Source organism: Ceratotherium simum, chromosome 4 (assembly GCF_057802395.1).
Source record: "Ceratotherium simum simum isolate JZ-2026a chromosome 4, ASM5780239v1, whole genome shotgun sequence".
Lineage (NCBI taxonomy): Eukaryota > Metazoa > Chordata > Mammalia > Perissodactyla > Rhinocerotidae > Ceratotherium > Ceratotherium simum.
This window is the reverse complement of record NC_141903.1, coordinates 11,540,798-11,562,443: the sequence shown is the minus strand read 5'-3', so window position 1 is coordinate 11,562,443 and position 21,646 is coordinate 11,540,798. Positions and strand designations below refer to the sequence as shown.

General features: G+C 43.9%; 1 protein-coding gene across 2 annotated transcripts in view; it reads left to right on the top strand.

Moving 5' to 3' along the window:
* WWC1 (WW and C2 domain containing 1) overlaps nt 1-21,646 on the top strand; it is a 156,202-nt gene that overhangs the window by 64,166 nt on the left and 70,390 nt on the right. For both annotated transcript variants that reach the window (XM_087429445.1, XM_087429444.1), the window contains exons 2-3: nt 7,256-7,365; nt 18,033-18,236. In XM_087429445.1, coding sequence (XP_087285571.1) covers nt 7,256-7,365; nt 18,033-18,236 — 314 coding nt within the window. The remainder of the gene's footprint in view (nt 1-7,255; nt 7,366-18,032; nt 18,237-21,646) is intronic.

Sequence of the window (21,646 nt, the reverse complement as noted above, 5' to 3'; positions counted from 1 at the left end):
TTGGCTATGGTGAATAATGCTGCGATGAACATAGGGGTGTATAAGCCTCTTTGGATTGTTGATTTCAGGTTCATTGTATAGATTCCCAGTAGTGGGATGGCTGGGTCATAGGGCATCTCTATTTTTAATTCTTTGAGGAATCTCCATACCGTTTTCCGTAGAGGCTGCACCAGTTTGCATTCCCACCAGCTGTGTATGAGGGTGCCTGTTTCTCCACATCCTCTCCAACACTTGTTGTTTTTTGTCTTGGTGATTATAGCCATTCTAACGGGCGTGAGGTGGTATCTTAGTGTTATTTTGATTTGCATTTCCCTGATGATTAGTGATGTTGAACCTCTTTTCATGTGCCTATTGGCCATCTGTATATCTTCCTTGGAGAAGTGTCTGTTCATTTCCTTGGCCCATTTTTTGATCAGGTTCTTTGCTTTTTGTTCAGTTGTGTGAGTTCTTTATATATTATGGAGATCAACCCCTTGTCAGATGTACGTTTTGCAAATATTCTCTCCCCAGCTGCCATCTTTTAACTTCTCTGGTTTAATTTTCAAAAAGAGAGAGCTTAAGCAGTCACAGCTTCTCCGGGAAAGGAGGCTGTGGAGTACAGTGCAAGGCTTATTTAAGGCTGTTAGCCTGGATAGTTATTTTGCCTCAGTTTCTCCATCGTGAAAATAGGGATTTAAAACCTAACTGATAATAACAGTGAATGTTGGTTGAGCTTCTGTGTCATGTGCTCATCACAGCTCATTTTAACCAGGTAGTCACTCTGAGCAACCTCACCTTACAGATGAAGAAGCAGATTCAGACAGGTTAGGGTTCATGCCCAAGGAGACAGAGTGAGTAAGAGACAGCGCCTGCATTGGAACCCAGATGGCTAACTCTAGTGCCTGTGTATTGTAACCACCACTGAGTATCTCTTGAGATGAAGAATGATGACAGTAATGATGATGATGATATGATGATAACTAACATATCCGACCTCTTAAGACAAAGGTGACATGATTCTCAGTGCACAGAGCACAGAAGTCTCTCATCTGATTACGTTAACAACCCACATCTACTGAGGGCTTATTACATGCCAGGCCCTGTGCTAAGCACTTATATATGAGTATCTCGTTTAATCCCCACAACACCCTTATGAGATTGGGACTTCTAAGTTTCACAGAGAAGGAAACTCCTCCTAACGAGGTTACATAACACACCCACGGTTGTGGAAGAGGCAGAGCATGGATTTCAGCCCAGTTTCATTGATTTCTCAGCCTTTGTGGGTAGCATCTATCTATCCTGTCTCCCCGTTAACCGTGAAGCTGATTACCATCCTCTTCCTTCCTTCTCCAGCCTCCCCTGACTACACCCTGTTGCTTCAGTCTCTCCCTTCTCCCAACTCCTTGATCTTTCTTTGACCTAGCACCTTATTAACTATCCCTGCATCCTCTAATTGCCTGTGGTTCACAGCCTCAGGTAGTGTAACACCACATATACCATCATCGAATGTCACGGGGATTGGTCACTGCCTGCTTTAAGTATAAGCCTTGGCTCCCTGGCTCTTGAAGGCAGGAGTGAGGCTTGTTCAAATGTCTGAGCCCTCATTCTACCTGGCGTGGGACTGGGCTGTTGTGTCCATGCAATAAATACTTGTTGCTTGGAGGATTGATTGAAATGAGGGAGAAAGGAGGAGAGTTGAGAATGAGACAGGGAGCTTCTCTGCAGCTTGGCACTCAAAGTCCTTACCAGGGACCCCAGAGCCCCAAAAGCCCAGCTTCTGCCGCTCTTTGCCTCCGCCCCATCACTCATAGAGATATGTTGTGCGGCTTTCTTTTCTGTTCCTCAGACTCCCCAACATTGTCCCGCCCCAAAGCCTTTGTACTGGCTGTTCCTGTTGCTTCCCACCATCCCGTCTCCCCTCACAGATCACCTTCTCAGAGAGGCTTCCCTTGACCGCCCACTCCCGTTACACTTGATCCCACTACCCTGTTGTGTTTGTTTTTCTGATTAGTGTGAGTCTCTGAAATGATCACGTTAATTTGCTTCCTGGCTGGAGTGTGTCTCCCTGACTAGAATGTAAGGGCAGGGGCCTGTCTGTCTCATTTACTTCTGAAGCTGATGTTTATTAATAAGGGTCATTTATGCCGTGTGCTCAGCCCTCCTAACAAACTTGTGAGATGGTTATTTTTATCATCCCCACATTTGTTAAACAAATGAATGAAGGTGTTTGAACTGAACTGAATTAAAGAAAGGAGAATTTCAAATATTGCACTCTCTTCCTGCCCACCCCAGCCTTCAAGGTGCCAAAGGTGAAGGGTCTGCTTAGAAATGGTGTTCTGCCGCAGCCCGGAGGTGAGGAGTGTAATCAGGAGTTGTGCAACCTAAGCTATGGGAACTATGCGTGTGAAACACCCTGGGGCGGGAAGAACCGGCCTGTCCATTGTGCCAGGGCTGGGAGGAGAGGTTCAGCTGAAAGTTTGGACAGTTCTTGGCTTGGAGTCTAGAGGGCCCTTTAGAAAGTGATCCCGCCCAGCTGGCCCACGGAGAGAGCCCAGTTGGGGGCCAGCATCCTGCTGGATGGCAATAAAAAGGTTACTGTGGGAAGCGTTCGGATTGCTCGGGAAGCACTAGGAACATGAAAGGTATGTTACGCGTTCTTCAGTCCCCAGAGAATCACCACCCAGTGTTAGACTTGGCAAAAGGCTTTCCGCTCCTTCTCTGAGCTGCCTGCTTAGAAAAGATGCACTGTGTGAATACGGAACGCCGGCCGTGGTACTGTGCTCCCGGAGCCTCTCCCATAGCCTGTAGGGAAGCAGTGTGGAGCTGGGGGGAGGGCGAGGGCCTGCGTTCCCGACAGGTGTGCCTGAGTGCTCAGTGGAGGGTGATCCCGGCAGAACCTAGCTGGCTCCACGGCGACACATCCGGGCCGTTTTTCCAGGAGGGCCTGTTGTGAAACATTCAGGAATGTTTGTGTTCCTCCAGAGATTTGTAATTAAGAAGAGGCAGAACTAGTTCTTGCTTGGCGCCCTTCCCTTCCTCTTGCCCCTCTGGCATTTGGGTCATTTGACTGGGGTTTTCAGCAGCCCTGAACATGGAGGCTGGAGGCAGGGACCGCACCGGGCTGGATTGGAGTGAATGGCTTCATCGGAGGGAGGAGGGGGCTGGGAGTTCCAGGCAGGCCTCCAAGTCCTGGCCTCATCTGAAAGCAGGCATCTCTTTCCAGCTTACATTCTTAGCACTTGCCCAAGGGGAAACATTGCAGGCCAGAGAAGCACCCACAGTTTCCCGGGGAGGGCTGGTTTAAATGGACAGTTCCTGTCTCTAGCAGGAAGAGTGTGTCCACATGTGTATACGTGTGTGTATGTTTAAATCCTTGTGCAGCTAAAAACACTTCTCTTCATCCTGATTCTCTGAATGACACGTCTCTACACACTGAATAATTCATCTCCCTCTTGGCATTTGTTCCAGAGAGAATCTTGCTGTCCAGATTTCTTGTAAGTTGAATAGTCTTCCAGTAGAAGCTTTTCTCTTTCCCATGGGAGACCTCTGGGACTCAGGATATCAGCCCTCTGGTTTTTCCATGATCGCATTGAAGGGAATGCTGAATATCAAACCCAAAGCCTTCCTTTCTCCCCTTGCCCTCTCCTCCTAACGTTGGGTCCTCTTGGCTCCTCTTTATCCCCGTTCGGCACAATATCTGCGTTCGCTGCAAGTGGGAATCAGCATCTTAGCCCCGGTAGGGTACCCACATGTCGGTCACATTACTGATGCTTAGAGCTAATATTTATTTCGGTTCTGACTTCTCAATGTCTAAGGCTGGAACCATCAGTGGAGTTAATGGTTTTCTGGAAAAGTAATGCATTTTTGGTGTTTCAATCCTGCCACCCCCTCCAATTCCCATCCTCACACACAGAGAGCTCAGTAAATCACTTGTGTTGATAACTTTGATGAAACATTTAATCGTCTGTTCATTAAGCAGCCATAGATTATCCAAGTATGTTGAATATCTTTGCACTGAGACATAAGTAACTGAAGGTGCAGATATGCTAAAGCTCCAGCGCCTTCTGCCTGCTTCCGATTTCCGCAGGTCCAGCGTCGTCATCTGTATCTCGCATAGCTTCCTGTGTGTTCAAATTGTTCTGAGACTCACTAGGTCTTGTTAACTTTTATGAGCAAAGCTCAGGTTTTGGAGTCAGACGGTGGGGCTTCAGGTTATACCTCTGGTGTTGACTGACTACGTCATGTAGAGCGTGTTTTCTCGTTTGTAAAATGGAATGAGAGGGCCTTTTACCAAGATGGGGAACATGATAGATATAACTTGCTCTCTAGGCTTAGATTTAGCCGTTATTAAATATTTTAATTACAATTGATATATCAACACTACAGAGAAATTAGTAAAAAAAGATAAAAAAGGAAAAAAATTTAAATTACATTAAAATTCCTATATCAAGATAATATTTTAATGTATATCTTTTCAGTTTCTCTTCTACACAGACACACACGTACACACACATTTTAGGCAAAATATTGTACTATCAACAGTATCCTGTAGCTTCTCTCTTTCATGCTATATTGAGAACATCCTTCCATGTTAGCAAAATATAGAACACTACATCATTATTTTTTTTCCTCCATATTCATTATTGTATGCACACAGTCCACAAGTATTTATTGAGCACCAATTATCGGGGACATAGGATTTTGTTGCTTAGATGCACCAGTGAGGAAAATCATTTAATTAATCCCCAGGCAGGAATTTTGAAAGGTGGTGATCCATACACTTCAGGAGAGCTCTCAGGAGGGGCATATCTTCTTGGTTGTCTGGGTTGCCCACTGTGAATAACAGGATTCATATCTCCACCCCAGGCTGGCAGGTGGGGCTTCTCAAGGCAGAGTGCATGGAGAAGAATGAGCCAGAAAGAGAGGTTCCACGGCGGTTGTTCCCTCACAGCTTTATCTGTCATCAGTAATAGAGTAACTCACTGTGGAGGGGTGTGCCTGTGTGTGGAGTTTTCCTTCAGAGACCGTTTCACAGATTTGTTAGATAAAATGATGTTGGATGAGATCTGGCTCTTGGTCACTGGTTTTCCTTCTCCATAACAAAGAGGGAACAAACCATTTGGAGAAGTTTGAGTAGGGGGAGGCACTGCAGGACTCGGCCTTTTGTTTCTGAAGTCTGGGCAGGGTGTGGGCGTGGTGGTGGGGTGGGCTGAAGACATCTTTATAGAAACTGTATCCAGGTTGGCACAGGTGCTCCTGGGTGAAGGAGAGTCTGAGCTGAAGAGATCACCTGTGGGGCCGGCCCGGTGGCGCAAGCGGTTGAGTGCGCGCGCTCTGCTGCGGCAGCCTGGAGTTCGCCCGTTGGATCCTGGGCGCACACCGACGCACCATTTGTTAGGCCATGCTGTGGCGGCGTCCCATATAAAGTAGAGGAAGATGGGCACGGATGTTAGCCCAGGGCCAGTCTTCCTCAGCAAAAAAGGGGAGGATTGGCATCGGATGTTAGCTCAGGGCTGGTCTTCCTCACACACACACACACACACACACACACACACACACACACAAAAGAGATCACCTGTGTCTTCCCCATTTTTTCTTCCTTTTACTCCAAGGCGGTGGCTTGTGATTTTCCATGGGATTCAGGAGATGCATTGAAGATATCAACTTTCAGGAGAACCTTTTCAGCGGGGGCTCTGAAGACAGACCGCCTTGGTTGAAATCCCAGTTTTGTCACTGATATTGACATTGAGAATGTTAGTCTTTCTTAGCCTCAGTTTCCCCTTCTGGGAAATGGAGAGAATAATAACTAATGTTTTTGGAGCGCTCATTCGCACCAGGATCTCTACTAAATGTTCTTATAGACGTGACCTTGTTTAACCTAACCAACAACCTGGAGAGTTGTTATTATCCCCACTTTACAGATAAAAATACCGAGGCTCAGAGAGTTTAAGTAAGTTGCCAAACTCACATAGTTAATAAGTGATGCTTGTTGAATCCTTATTTAATAGTGCTTAGTCTGTTAGTCTATCATATATACCTCTGGTCTCATCCTCATTGTCTCCCACAATATAGCAGTAAATTACTGACTCACAGGAGCTTTAGGATTATCCATTCATTCAATCAATGGATATTTTTCACAGCCTACCAGACCCTGGATATACAGTGGTACAGGAACACACCAGGTCTTACCCACGAGGGGCTCTTTCAGTGTTTCTTTTTTCCCATATATTTTCCTTTAAGTTTGATTTAGAGTGGATTTAAGAGGGAAGGAGATTGCACAGGAGAAGAGAGAAGGTAGTTTCCTGTGACTTGGAGGGAAGTTCTTGATCAGGAATCCTAGACCCCATCCCAGTCGTCTTTCTTCCTGTCCCATTGTACTTTCTTCCTGTCCCATTGTACCTCAGCTTGCCAGTCTGTCGAAAGAGTGGTAAAGCAGAGCCCTCTGGGCTTCCAGAATTGCGAGGAGGCTGGGAGCGGACAGGCCGCCTGGCTCCCCACACTCTGGCTAAAATACTTGGCCAGTGGTTTGTGGTGTTTTCCAGCCTTGACAAACCTTTGTTCATTTAGTTGAGTGATTTGTTTGTCTCTTTGATTTAGCCACCCAGACTGGGTGATTACCACCACTGCACTCCCCACTAATGGGGACTTAGATGGTGGTTATTGCTAGAATCCAGTTAGGCCTGGATTGTCTAGAGAAGGACAGCATTGGGTACAGGCATTTGGGAACGGGCTCAGGAGGCAAATAAATACTGCCTTTGGCCAAACTCACAGGGATGGAACATCTGCTATTCTAGATGCTGCGGTAAGCCAGCTTTCCAGAGGGCGAGTGGGCATGACAAACACAGGATAGAGCCAGGATGAAGACTGGGGGTGGGGTGGGTGAATGAATTGCAGCTGGAGAAGCCGGAGAGGGCAGGAACCTCAGTCCAGAAGCAAGACTTGACCTTGGAGCCCTTTCCTGCAAACCCCTTAGTTAAAGACGCAGAAACAGAGGCCCAAAAAAGGAAGCTGACTTGTTCAAATCACTCCTAAGTCAGTGGCAAAGTTGGGATGGAACATGGATTCCCTGCCTCCCTCCTGGGTGATCTAATCCTGCTACTGGAGTTATGCATTCACCTTCCCGTGGACAATGAGGACAGCAGAGCTGGTGTCACAGTGCGAAGCTTCTGGATCTGTTGGGCCAGCCCAGAGGAGCAGGGAGGCTGAGAGAAGCAGCCAGTTGCAGGGGCTTGGGGACTATATGCTGATGGAGTCTGTTTCTCCTCTCCCTTGCCAGGTACACCAAACCACTCACCTTTGCTGACTGCATTAGTGATGAGTTGCCGCTAGGATGGGAAGAGGCATATGACCCGCAGGTTGGAGATTACTTCATAGACCACAACACCAGTAAGTTCCTGGCCCTCCTCCCTTCTCCGTCCCCTCCCCCTCATCTCTCTCCTTCCACACCCCACCCCCCAAATCTGGAAGAACTACCAGCAGAGGCTCTTGAAGCCAGATTGTGTTTTGTTTTGTACAGAGTGAGACAGAGATGTCAATGTAGATATAGATAGATAATGTATGCTCATATAAATAACAGTGGAGAAGAGTTTTAAATAGAATCTAAAACTCCCCCTCTCGCAACCCATCTCCCCAGTTTTACAGAGGCAACTGCTGCTAACAATTTCTTGTGTATCGTTCCAGAAATTTCCTAATTATGTGTGTTTGTGTGTGTATGTGTGTATATGCATATATTCTTTTTTTTTTACTTATATCAATTTCTGTGTATACAGATTTTTTTTCATAAAAGGTAGATGCGTCATCATCATTGCCAGACCTTTTTGGAGCAGCCAGAGCCCCAGCAAGTCCCCAGCAACATGCACACCTGTGTCCATAGTGGGTTGATGGGATCGTGAATGTCGCTATCCTGACATACCAGTCAGCCCACCCTAACTTCCTATCTGTGATCCGAGCATCCTGATCCAGAACAAAGATTCCTAGTATCTTTGTCTCTGGGACTTTGATGGAGAAATCAATTGAGAAATGGAGAAGCATGTTGTCCGACAGATGGAGGAACCCAGGCTGCGGTCCTCCAGCCAGGGAGAGTTGATGTGTGTTTGGGCCTCATCCACTGTACACCCCCCTGGCCAAGATTATTCATGTCCTCTGAAGTTTGCTGCCCCATTTGTCCATGTGTACAGAGGAAAGAAGATTTTTGTGTCTCTCCACTTTCTGAAATGTGGGACTCCCTTTATCCTTTCAGGCAAGAGGAGAATGGAATGAAATGGGACGTGCCTGGCAAAGTCTGAAGGCTGAGACTAGGGCACCAAATCTTAGTAGCCTATGTTTACTGAGTGTATCTCTGTGCCGTGTGCTGGGCTAGGCACCTGATAGGCATCATCTCATTTAATACTCCCAAATACCCTTTGGGGTATTACGATGATTATCCTCATCTTATAAATGAGACTGAGAAGTAGCAATTGAGTGCTCAACACTCAGAGCTAAAACATGGCAGAGCTGGGATTTGAACCGGTGCTGCAGAGCAGAGTTGTACTTCTCCATCCACTTCTTCCTCTGGGTTTCAGAAGCACCTGGCCATACCTCTGTTCTGCCCCTCATCACTCTGTATAACCGTTTACCTGTTTTGCAAGTTCTTCTAGAGCAGGGCAGTGTCTCATTCATCTCTCTAGTCACAGGCCTTTGCCTGGTAAGGCACATAGTAGGTGTACGCTTGACCTTTGCTAAATAGAAAAAGGCATACATGCATGAATGCATGACTAAGTGGATGAATGAGCAGGCTGTCGTTGGCACCAAAGTGTAGAAGAGTTTCTGAGAGACAGCTAATGGCATTAATTGCATTGTTGGGGTAGCAGAGGTTTTTATTAGCACTCATGATTGCATACTGGATAATGAGAAGTAAATATGCCTAATTGAGTGTGTATGGGGAATGAGGTTAATGCTTGGAGGGCTGCATGGTATGCTGAGTTAAACACTGATGTACAGGAACCCTAATCAGTCCTTTCCTGTTTCTAATTGCTGAGTGCGTCCCCCTCATTAAAATCTGACGGCAGGAGTGGGATTTCAAGGTGCTTCTGGGAGTTGTTGGAGAAATAGAAGGAAGGAAGGAGTCGCAGGCAGTGGCAAAGTTTATTCTTGAGAGGACGATGGCAGAAATGGGGTGTACGGGGGGTGTGAGTAAATAGGGGCCACAGTAGGAAGAATTCTATCTGGTAGTTTTATCAGTTAGCAGGCTACTGTTTTCCTTTTGTTTTGAAGTTGCTCTCATTGGATGGAGGGCAACACCTCTGTAGATGGAGCCAGTGATACAAATGCAGTATGAATATGACCATCAAGGCCAGAGCATTCAGAGCCATGGGCTCGGACCAATCCTCTGTGCATTGTTCACAGACTGAAATTACTCTCTTAAGAGTTATAGACACAATAGAGTTGCACAACAAATTAAATCCACCATCCAGCATTTGTTCATTCATTCAGCAAATATTTATTGACCACCTAGTATCTTCCAAGCACTTTTCTGGTAGCTTGGGATACATGAGAGTGCAAAATGGCAGTGATCCTTGCCCTTAGGGAGTTTTCATTTTGGCAAAAGAGACAGAAGTTAGACTGAAAAAATAAGCAGATTATGTAGTATATTAGAAAATTATCAATATTATGGGAAAAAGAGAAAGCAGAGTGTGGGGCTAAGGTGTGGTGGGGTGGGTTTGAGGGTGGCAGGGGAAGGATTATAGCAGTAATAGTCTTCAGGGAGAAGACTTTGCTTAGAAAATGAGATTTGAGCTAAGAGTTGAAGGAGGTGAGGGAGCATTTCAAGTAGACAGGATTGACAGAGCAAAAACTCTAAGGTGTGATCACATTTAGCTTGCTCAAGGGAAGGCAAGGAGCAGGTGTGCAGATAGCAGAATGAGCGAGGAAGTGGGGAGGAGAACATCAGGCCAGAGAGCAGCCAGGTATAGATGGGGCCGTGGTCTGCTTTATGGGCTCTGGATTTTACTCCGCAGGAGATGGGAGCCATTGGAGAGTTTTAAGCAGATGAGTGACATGATCTGCTTTACGTCTTAAAAGGGTCACTCTGACTGCTTTGCTGAGAATAGACCATAGTAGGGCAAGGACAGAAGCCGGGAGACTTGTGAGAGACAATTGCAATAGTCCAGGTGACAGAGGACAGTGCCCCAGGCCCGGGCTGTAGTGGTGGCACTGGCAAAAAGTGGCCAGATGCTGGATGTATTTTCAAGGTAGAGCCAACAGGATGTCCTGATAATTTGCATATGGGACATGAAAGAAAGAAGAAAAAATGACCCTCGTTGGGCCTGAGAAACTGGCAGGATGGAGTTGCCATCAATTGAATGGAAAAACTACAGGAGGAGTGGGTTTGGGAAGGAAGAACAAGAGCTCATTTGGACATGTTGAGTCTTCGATACCTGTTGCGTGTCTGAGAGAAGATGTTGCTGGTCAGTTTGATATAGGAATCTGGAGTTTGGAGAAGAGCTCTGGGCTGAAGATGCATATTTGGCAGTTGTTGGAATATAGATACTATTTAAAGATGTGAAGCTGGATGAGATCGCCAAAGGAGTAAATCAAGACAGAGAAGAGGACCAAGGAGTGACCAAGGGGTCCCCAGACAGTAGGAGAGTGGGGAGAAGAGGAAACCAGCAATGTTCTGAGGAGTGATCAGAAAGGTGGGAGGAAAACCAGAGAGTCTTGGCAGCTGTGTAAGGAAGCGTGTCAAGGAGAGGGTCACCAACTGTGTCACATGCTTCTGACAGATCAGGTACGGAGAGGACTGAGAACTGACCAGTTGACACTGGTGACTCCAACTTTGGAGGGCAGCTTTGGACAAGGATTGAGGCCAGAGGCTAAGAGAGTGAGTCTAAGAAAATGGAGGGGAGAAATTGGAAACAGCCAATATAGACAATTCTTTTCAAAATATAACCCATTTTCATATGTTAGTGTTCCCACTGAGTATTTACATCCATCATGATTAGATGGTTTTAATCAGTGATCAAAGTATGTGTTCTGCTTTTTTCTCTTCATACTATATTGTGAATATTTGAGTGATGCTACCGTCTTCATATTTGTCATTTTTAATACATCGAATAGATGTATCAATACATTTTAACACATAAGATGAATGTACCATAATGCCCCTATTGCTGACCTTTTGGATAATTTCCATTTATTTATTATAAATTAATAACACTAGGGGGAGAATCTTTATGCCTGTTGTACTTTTCCTTTGTGATAATTTCCTAAAGATACATTTCCAAATATAGGATTACCACGTGAAAATTGTGAACACTTTTGAGACTTTTGGTACATATTCCTAGATTGATGAGTGTTTCCAAAAGGTCGTATCAATCTGTATTGCCACAAGCAATAAGTGTGCTATTTTCCTCATACTTTCATCAACATGGGGCTATTTCATTTCTTTAATTTTTGATAAATTCATCATAGCTTTAAACTGTCACTTCAGTGTTTTTTATTGGCATTCCTTTGCATAGTAACAAAGTTGGTTGTTCTCCAGATGTTTGGCTGTTTTTAAGACAATTGTTGTTGAAGCTGGTGGAGAATACAGTAGTGTTAGCCATGTGGGTGTGTGTGTGGTGTGTATAGAAAGCAGATGTGTGGTGTGTGGACGAGGTGGGGTGTGGAAAGTACAAAGAACTCATGAGTGTGGTGAGTGTGTATGCTGTATGGAGAATGTGTGTGGCCTGTGTTTGTAGGTAGAGGTTTGAAGCATGAGGGAGGATGAAGTGGTTCTTGACAATGGCTGCACTCGGTCTGCTAACCTTTTCTTGGAAGTAGCTGCCTTTTGGGGAGGGGGACATGAGGGAGAAGGGGATGAAAAGATGATGTTTTATCTAGCCAAGTTTGTAACATGCTGAATGATTAAACTGTGTTCATGGATAGCTTTAATAAAAACAAGAACTAAAAAATAGTTGGCCAAGGTCTAAATGTAAGATCCTGCCCAGGTGTGAAGTTATCTATTCTGGTGAGATGGACTCAAGGAAGGGGAGTGTCAGCAGAAGAGCCAGGCTATGGGAGGACCCCCCCAGAGGGTGACAAGTTCAGAACTAACAGTAGTTAACACAGCTCCTTAGGACTGCTAGGGAGCTTTTAAAAAGCCTGGTGCTCCAAATGATAGTCTTTTCAACAGTATCGGGTACAACTAGTACCCACGTGGAAAAAGTACACCTCCACTTCTACCCTCACCTCACACCATGTGTAAAAATGAACTCAAATGGACCATAGACCTAAACATAAGAGCTAAAACTAGAAAACATCTAGAAGAAAATGTAGGAGAAAATCGGAAAGATTTTAGGGTGAGCAAAAATTTTTTGGACAAGACACCAAAATCACTAACCATAAAAGAAAAATTGACAAATTGGGCTTCATCAAATTAAAACCTCTGTCCTTCAAAAGACGCCATTAAGAAACTGAAAAGGCAAGCTACAGATAAGGAGAAAATATTTGCAATACATATATCTGACAATGGACCCATGTAGAGACTATATGAAGAACTCTTAGAACTTAATAGTAAGAAGCCCGACAACCTAATAAAATAATATGGGCAAATGATTTAAATAGATACTTTGCTCAAGAAGACATATAAAAATATGCTTTACATTATCAGTCATTAGGGAAGTGCAAATTAAAACTACAACGGGGGTACCACCACATACCCACAATAATGACTAAAATGAAAAAGATCAGCAATACCAATGGTTGGTGAGGATGTGGAGAAATGGGTACTCTAATACTACTGGTGAGAATGTAAATCAGAACAACCATTTTGGAAAACAGATTGCCAGTTTCTTGTAAAATTCAACGTGTACTTCCATACAACCCAGCAATTCCACCCCTAGATAGTTTTACCAAAGAGACATGCAGACATACGCCCCCACAAAGACCTATGCATGCATGTTCATTACAGTTTTAGTCATAATAATCCCAAGCTGGGAACAACCTAAAGGTTTATCAGAGAGTGAATTGTGATATATTCATACAAAAGAATATTATTCAGCAATAACAAGAAATGAGAAACTGATACAATGAGTCTCAAAAACCTTGTACTGAATGAGAGAAGCGAGACCCAAAGAGCACATACTGTATGATTTCATTGATAAAAAGGTCTGAGACAGAGCTGAGAGGGAGGAGGTGGGTGGCGGTGACGGACTGAGAAAGAGTTGAGGTAAAGGAAGTGTTGTATACATTGATGCAAGTGGTGCTTTATGGTGAATGCGTTTGTCAAAACGTATTGAACTATATACACTTTAAATGGCTGCACTTCGTTGTATTTAAATCATGCCTTAATAAAAACAATATATTGATGCCCATTTTATATTGCAAACCAATTAAATGGAAATCTCTGGGTGATTCCAATGTGCAGCCAGGTTAAGATTAGTATCCTGGCGGGGTTGTGTGTTGTGTTTGTCCATCTGTGTATCCCTCTATCCATATTGGTTTATACTACAAAAGACAGGCTGAGCCACCAAAAAAATGGTAGCCAAACCACATGGCTTGGCCAGGCCTTCAGTTAAGGCTCTCACAGACTTTTATATTCCAAGGAGCAGGACCTCAGCTAAAGGGATGGTGCCATTCCCAAACTAAACCCAGAGCACTGGGGAGGGGGAGGTCCATCCAGGTGTGCTCAGGGGCACTTGTCAAGGGCCCAGCATTTCAGCCAGCCCTCCAGCAGGTGATTCTACCTGGAACTCAGCAGCACACTTGCCAGCCTTGCCTGCTGGCTTCAGTGACCATTCAGCCCAGTTGTGTTGTCACCTCTTAGACAGTGGTTCTCACCCTTGGTGACACAGTGGAATTATTTGGGGAGCTTTGCAAATCAACATTACCTCCTTCCCACCCCCAGAGAGTCTGATTTAATTGATCCAGGGGTGGGTTCTGGGCATCAGGATTGTTAAAATTTCTCCAGGTGATTCTAATGTGCAACCGGGGGTCTCTGCCACATCTGCACAGCAGTCACCTGGGAAAGATTTTAAAACTATCAGTGCCTGGGCCCCACTCCTAGAAATCCTGATGTAAGTGTTCTGGGGCAGGGTTCAGGGTTTTTTTGTTTTTGTTTTTTGAAGCTCCTCAGCTGATTCTAATGCACTGCCAGGACCTAAAAATCACTAGATGAAACACCAACTTAAAAAAAAAAACAATTTCACTGATAATCTGGGGGAAAAGGCACTCTCGTAGGCTGTTCGTGATAGTAAAAATTGGTATAACCTTTCAGAAGGTAATTCAGTAGTATCTATTAAAGTATAAAATGTGTGTACCGTCTGACCACTAGTTCACACTAGTCCACTTTCCTGCAGAAGTAATAGCACAAGTTCATGGAAGTGTGTTTTTAGGACTCCTAACTGCAGCATTCATTGTGGTAGCAAAAGAACTGAAAACAACCCAAATGTTTCCCTTGGTGGTCTGGTTAAATCAATCCTAATGCCATACCATGGACTACTATGCAGCCATTTGAACAATTGAAGTAAGTAAAAAATAAAAAATGGGCAGAGGAAATGAACAGACACTTCTCCAAAGAAGATATACAGATGGCCAATAGGCACATGAAAAGATGTTCAACATCACTAATCATCAGGGAAATGCAAATCAAAACAACATTAAGATATCACCTCACTCCCGTTAGAATGGCTATAATCACCAAGACAAAAAACAATAAATATTGGAGAGGATGTGGAGAAACAGGAACCCTCATACACAGCTGGTGGGAATGCAAACTGGTGCAGCCTCTATGGAAAACGATATGGCGATTCCTCAAAGAATTAAAAATAGAAATACCCTATGATCCAGCTATCCCACTACTGTGAATCTAATCCAACGAACCTGAAATCAACAATCCAAAGAGGCGTATGCACCCCTATGTTCATTGCAGCATTATTCATAATAGCCAAGAAGTGGAAGCAACCCAAGTGTCCCTCGACTGATGATTGGATCAAGAAGATGTGGTGTATATATATACACACAGTGGAATACTACTCAGCCATAAAAAAAGACAAAATCATCCCATTTGCAACAACATGGATGGGCCTGGAGGGTATTATGTTAAGTGAAATAAGCCAGAAAGAGAAAGACAAACACTGTATGATCTCACTCATATGTGGAATATAAACCAACACATGGACAGAGAAGACTGTATTGTGGTTACCAGGGGCAATGGAGGTAGGGGGTGGGCACAAGGGGTGAAGGGAGACATATATATGGGGATAGACAAACAAAAATGTACAACCCAAAATTTCACAATGTTATAAACTATTAAAACGTCAATAAAAAAATAAAATAAAAACAGTAATAAAACAGAAAAAAAATGAACAGTTAAAAGATTGAGGTAAATCTTTATGCACCTGTAAGGCAAGATGAACATGATACATCATTTGGAGATGAAAGCAAATTGCAAACCAATATATATGTCATGGGGCCATGTTACATTATAAGTGTTTGTGTATATAGATACATACGTATAAATAGAAATTTGTATCTAATCAGAGAGCAATATCTGTCAGTGTGTGTGATTCCTAACAGCAAGTACCTCTGGGGAGTGGGATTGGAGAGATGGAAATTCTTACTTCTTATTTTATAAATTTGCTCTAGTGGAATTGTGAGATTTTCCTTTTTTGTGCTTTTCCCAAAAATGTAAATTTTACAAAGCTACAAACTTTAAAAAACATCTCCGGCCTGGCCATGACAGGCCAAGTTTCTTTTCTGTGGCCTGTCAGCTGGAGGCGTGGGGCTGGCCCCTGAGGGGCACCCTGGAGTCCCCAACCCTGAGGGAATCCACATCTGCTAATGGGAGGCGGGGCCCCTTCAGCACAGCTTTATAAATTCCCTCCTCTCCACTTACTTTCTTCTCCTGCAAATGTTCTCCCCTCTTGCTTGGTTGAAGGGTTGCAAAGCTTGCCTTATGAGAAGCAATCTTGGCCCTGCCAGCAATCTTTAGACCTCAATTTCTTGCCCAGAAAAAGGGAGGAGGAAGAGCTTGAAGAATTGTCGTTCATAGACAATTCAAAAATTGGTCCCAGTGAGTAATTTTGGCTTTACTCTCACCATCATTTGCTTACTTTACCTGGGCATAAGGGCTCTACAGCTTCCTGGGCAGGATTGAGGCAGGGCCCCTCTCTTCTTCAATAATTACAAAAGTAGATTCAGAGAGGTTAAGCAGCCTGCCCCTTGTAACACAGTGATTATTGGCAGCGATGAGAACTTGGCCCTGCTGCCTCTGTGATCATTCTCCCCGTCTCTTCTTTCTTTCATCGGAGATGCTCATTTGGGCCTGTTCAGGAGGAATGAGAGCAGCTAAAGGACCTGTAAAAGGAGGCATAAGCTAAAATTCTCCAGGAGCCAGACACATGACATAAATGAATGACGCAAACCAGGTATTACTGATGGATGGAGAGCAGGGGTCGGTAGCAGATTGTGGACCCAAAGTGGCCAGATCTTCCAAATGATCAAGAAAAACCAGAAATCATGATTTTAATGTATAAATCTCCTTATTTTTACTTATCAGTAGCCAATTCAAAATTAATAAACACTTTGGGTTAAGCAAAACCTATCTGCAGGGTGGATTCACCACATGGCCTTGATTGTACAACTTCTGGTGTGTCAATCACCCCTAACTCCATCCACCAAGTGGGAAATGACTGAAGAGTTGACAGTTGATGGACATTGATTCTTTGACATTGCTTTGAATTCTTCCACGTCGGCTCAGTTGCCAGGTGACCTTTTTTCTTAAATGTCATCTCTTTGATATTTGACTTTTTTCAACTTACTACTGTATATATTTATCATACAGTAATTTTAAAAAATAGAAAAGAATGAAGAAAAAATGTTATACCACCAAGACATACCTACTGTTGATAATTTGCTAAGCTTCCTCCTAATCTTTTTGAGAGTATACATATTTATTTTGATAAATATCAAATTATTTATGCAGTTTTGCACCTTGCATTTTCACTCACTTTTGTATCATAAGTACCTTTCCATTTTATTAATTTTTCTTCAGATATTATTTTTAATGGCTGTATTAGTGTATTATGTAAATATAACATACTGGGCCGGCCCCGTGGCTTGGCGGTTGAGTGCGTGCGCTCCGCTGCTGGCGGCCCGGGTTCAGATCCCGGGCGTGCACCAACGTGCCGCTTCTCTGGCCATGCGGAGGCTGCGTCCCACATACAGCAACTAGAAGGAGGTGCAGCTATGACATACAACTATCTACTGGTGCTTTGGGGGAAAAAAATAAATAAAATTAAAAAAAAAATAATTAAATAAATAAATATAACATACTTATTTGAGCCATTATTTCCTGTATGACCTTGAGCAAGTTACTTTAATGTCTCTGTCTCAATTTTCCCTTTTGTATAATGGGGGTAATAATAGAATTTCTTTTGTAGGGTTAGTGTAAGGATTGAAGGAGTAAATAAATCTAAAGTACTTAGAACAGTGCTTGGCATGAAGTAAACATTAAATAAGTGCTTATTTATTTTCATTATTATTATCATCATGGTTTTGTACAAATGCATCTTTGCCTGAATTTTTTATTACTTTTTATAATAAATTACTATGGGGGAATTATTGGTCAAAGAGCATTAACATTTTAAGGCTCTTAATTTGCATGTTCAGATAGCCCTCTAGGAATGCTGTTCTAATTTACATTTCCAGCAGGATATGAGGTGCCTATTTCTTTATATACTCCGAAATGTTATTTATTTTACTTTCCTTTACTCTTCACCAAAACGGATGACCTTAAGCATCTATAATGTCCTTGAGCCTCTCTGTCTAGATTAGAATTCAAATCTGGTGCTTCTCCTAACTATTCTCAGACAGATTGACTTTGGGTTTGGGAATTGATCCTGGTTTATTTTGTGTTTGTTTACTTAGTCCAAATGAAGAGTCTCTGTTGTTTAATAGGTAAGTTTAACCCATTCACATTTATTGTGATTTTTCTATTTGTTATGCTTTTTGTTTTGTGGTAGTGGATTCCACAGGCTACCAACCCGACAGATATTTGTGAGGTGCTGACCTGGAATCTCTGGGTTCTGTTCCAGAAACCACTCAGATCGAGGACCCCCGGGTGCAATGGCGGCGGGAACAGGAGCACATGCTGAAGGATTACCTGGTGGTGGCCCAGGAGGCCCTGAGTGCACAAAAGGAGATCTACCAGGTGAAGCAGCAGCGCCTGGAGCTTGCACAGCAGGAGTATCAGCAGCTGCATGCCGTCTGGGAGCACAAGCTGGGCTCCCAGGTCAGCTGTGAGTACCTCCCCCCACCAGCACCCCACCAACACCACCACGGGGAGGAGGGAAGGACCACACTGAGTCCTGCCCGAATGCCTCTCAGTGCCTCTCAGATCTGCCTATTTTCTTTCATCTCCACTGCTTGTCCAAACCACCATCCTCTCTACTGCTTCCTGCTCCTGCTTGTGCCTTGCAATGATTCATTTGCCATTTTCATTCCATTTCCTTTCCTTCATTTGTAATCATCTCAGAATGCCAGTCAGGTTACGTATCTCCCTGTTTAAAACCCTTCAGTGGCTGTGGGGAGTAGGGAGGAGTTCTTGTTTAACAGGTAGAGTTTCGGGTTGGGAAGATGAAAAAGTTGTGGAGATGGATGGTGGTAATGGGTGCACAATAATATGAATGTACTTAATGCCCTGAACTGTACACTTAAAAATGGTTGAGGTGGTAAATTTTCTTATGTATCTATTACCATAATTTTTTTTTTTTTTGCTGAGGAATATTAGCCCTCAGCTAACACCTGTTGCCACTCTTCCTCTATTTTGTATGTGGGTCACCGCCCCAGCCATGAGTGGTATAGGTCTGTGCCCAGGAACCAAACCTGGACCGCCAAAGCAGAGCATGCCGAACTTAACCATTACACCACCAGGGCTGGCCCCCATAATTTTTTTTGAAAAAGCCTTCAGTGTCTTCCCATCGATCTTTCTATGGCCTGCGCAGTCCTTTACAATCAGGCCCCTCCCAGCCACTCCTGGTGCATCTCATGCTCTCATTCACCAGGCTCCAGATGCACTGGGCCCCTCCACTCTGCTCCCCTAGCCTGCCCTCCACCTTTCCACCTCAGGGCCTTTGTACTTGCTGCTCCCCTGCCTAGGATGCTTTTTTATTGATCCATTTGCACAGCTGGCTCCTTTTCACCCCTCCAGTCTCATCCTTCAGGTCATCTCCTCTGAGAGGTTTGCTTCTGACAACTCTATCAATAAACTCCCTTCCCCAGCGTTAGCCTCTGTAATGGCTCTCTGTTTATTTTCTTTGTAGCATGTATCACAATGCATCCGCTTAAATGTCTGTCGGTATTTCCTCCACGAGAACATAAACTTTATAAGGCCAGGGCTCTTGTCGTCCTTGTTCACCCTGGGATCTGCAGGGGGAGAAGAGGCATGCACTTTTTCTGGTAGTGTCCTTCATTCTCAATGCAGCGCAGTGCTGGAATTGTAGCTGTCATGGAGCCCATAGACCTCTTCCAATGTGTTGGTTTTTGTGGGTTTTTTTTATCTTTTACCAATATTTCTAATAACCAATCCTTTCCTGTGTTTATTAAGTGCTTACTACATGCTGGGCACTCTGCTATGGTCTACATATCCTATTTCAGTTAATCCTCATAACAATTCTGTGGGCAAGTACAATTAATATCCCCCTTTAACAGATATCAAAACTGAGGCTGACGGAGATTGATAACATGCCCAGGCTCTTACAACTGGTGAGAGGCAGCAATAAGTTACAAAATCATCTGTCTTTCCTCCAACATTTTCAGTGTGGCCAGGTGGCCAGCATTAGGCCATGGAGTCAGGGTGTCCATGGCTTGGTAGTGTCACTGGACACTCCTCCTGTGTGAAGTCCTTACTTTGAGAAGATTGGCCTGCCAGGAAGGCGGGGACAAATCTTGCCAGGTTGCTCACTGCCCCAGCCCTGCCCTTTTCCTGGGCAACTCAAGAAAACGCCCAGAATCTCAGATTATAGGAAAGAGCTGTATTACACTCATTAGCTATTTCTGGGTCAAATAACGTCCTAAAGACTGTCATGAGGGTTTCAGTACTTAATCTGTCTTAGTCAGCTCAGGCTGCCATAACAAAATACCATAGACTACGTGGCTTAAACAACAGAAATGTATTTTCCCACAGTTCTGGAGGCTGGAATTCCAAGATGAGGGTGCCAGCATGGTCTGGTTCTGGTGAGAGCCCTCTTCCTGACTGGCAGACAGCCACCTTCTCACCATGTCATCATGTGGCAGAGAGAGACAGAGACAGCAAGCTGTCTGGTATCTCGTCTTATAAGGGCACTAATCCCATCATGAAGGCCCCACCCTCATGACTTCATCTAAACTGATTACCTCCCAAAGGCCCCACCTCCAAAGACCATCACATTGGGGGTTAGGGTTCAACATATGAATTTTAGGGTGACACAATTCAGTCTATACCATTCTCCTTACCACAGCCCTGGAAGGGGGGGAGATATTATTGTCCCTAGTGAAACAGATTCGAAGAGGTGGAGTGATTTTTTTCTCTCTAAATTCTCACAGTCTGAAAATGTGACACGAGTATATTAAAAAAAACCTTCCTATTTGAGGGGGCAGAATGTTTACATGGACCCAAAGTATCAGCCCACAATTCACTTACTAATTTCAAAGGGTAAAAATGTATTTTCATACAGGAGAGAACTGCAGCCACTACCTTACACAGGTGTTAAATTTGCGTCACCAGTAATGAGACAGACTGACATCGAGTGCCTTCTAGTGTGATACAATGAGAACACGATGGAGGATTCTTGACAAAAATGTTTACTTTAAATCGAATCATGAAAAAATAACCAGACAAATCCTTAATGTGGCATATCCTACAAGATAATTGGCCTGGACCTTTCAGTAAAAAAAAGTGTTGTAAAAGGCCAAAAAGAGGGGAAACTGTTCAGGACTAAAAAGAAACCTAAAGAGGCATAAACCCCATGAAATGTTTGCACCTTGATTAGACCCTGGATGGAGAGGAAAGCAGCCATGAAAGACATTCTCAGGCAACTCGAGAATTTTCTTAGGTGTGAGGATGTTGTGGCTGTGTAGGAGAATGTCTTTGTTCTTAATATATGCTTTTGGCATCATGCCTGCAACTTAATTCCAGAAAACGTCCAGGGGGAGAAAAGTGAAAAAACTATGGTGTCAGTCCAAGCGAGCAGATCAGTAGACGTCAAAGACACATTGACAAGCGTTGAATACAGTATAGGTTTTCGTCTTTCGCCCCATTTCCAATAACCCTTCATAGAGGGCTTACTATATGAACCAGGCATCCTATTGAGAGGAATAGATAGAACAGATGTGGGGAAATGTTAGAAATGCGTGAATCTAGGTGAAGGATGTATCAGTATTCATTATACGATGCTTCCAGATTTTCTGTGGGAATAAAGTTTCCAAAATAAAAAGGCAGGGTGCGGGAAAGAGTCAGGTGCACGGAGAAGCACTGTGGTGGGAGAGGCGGTCACTGAACTCTGAAGTCAGCAGGCCTCGGTTCAAGTCTCCATTCCAGCATTTCTTACTGTGTCCTCTTGGGGACCGTACTTCAATTCTTTAAGTCTAAGTTTCCTTATACTTAAATATGGAAATGTTAATACTACCTTCATCTCACAGGTCCATGTCAAGGTTTCTCAACCTTGGCACT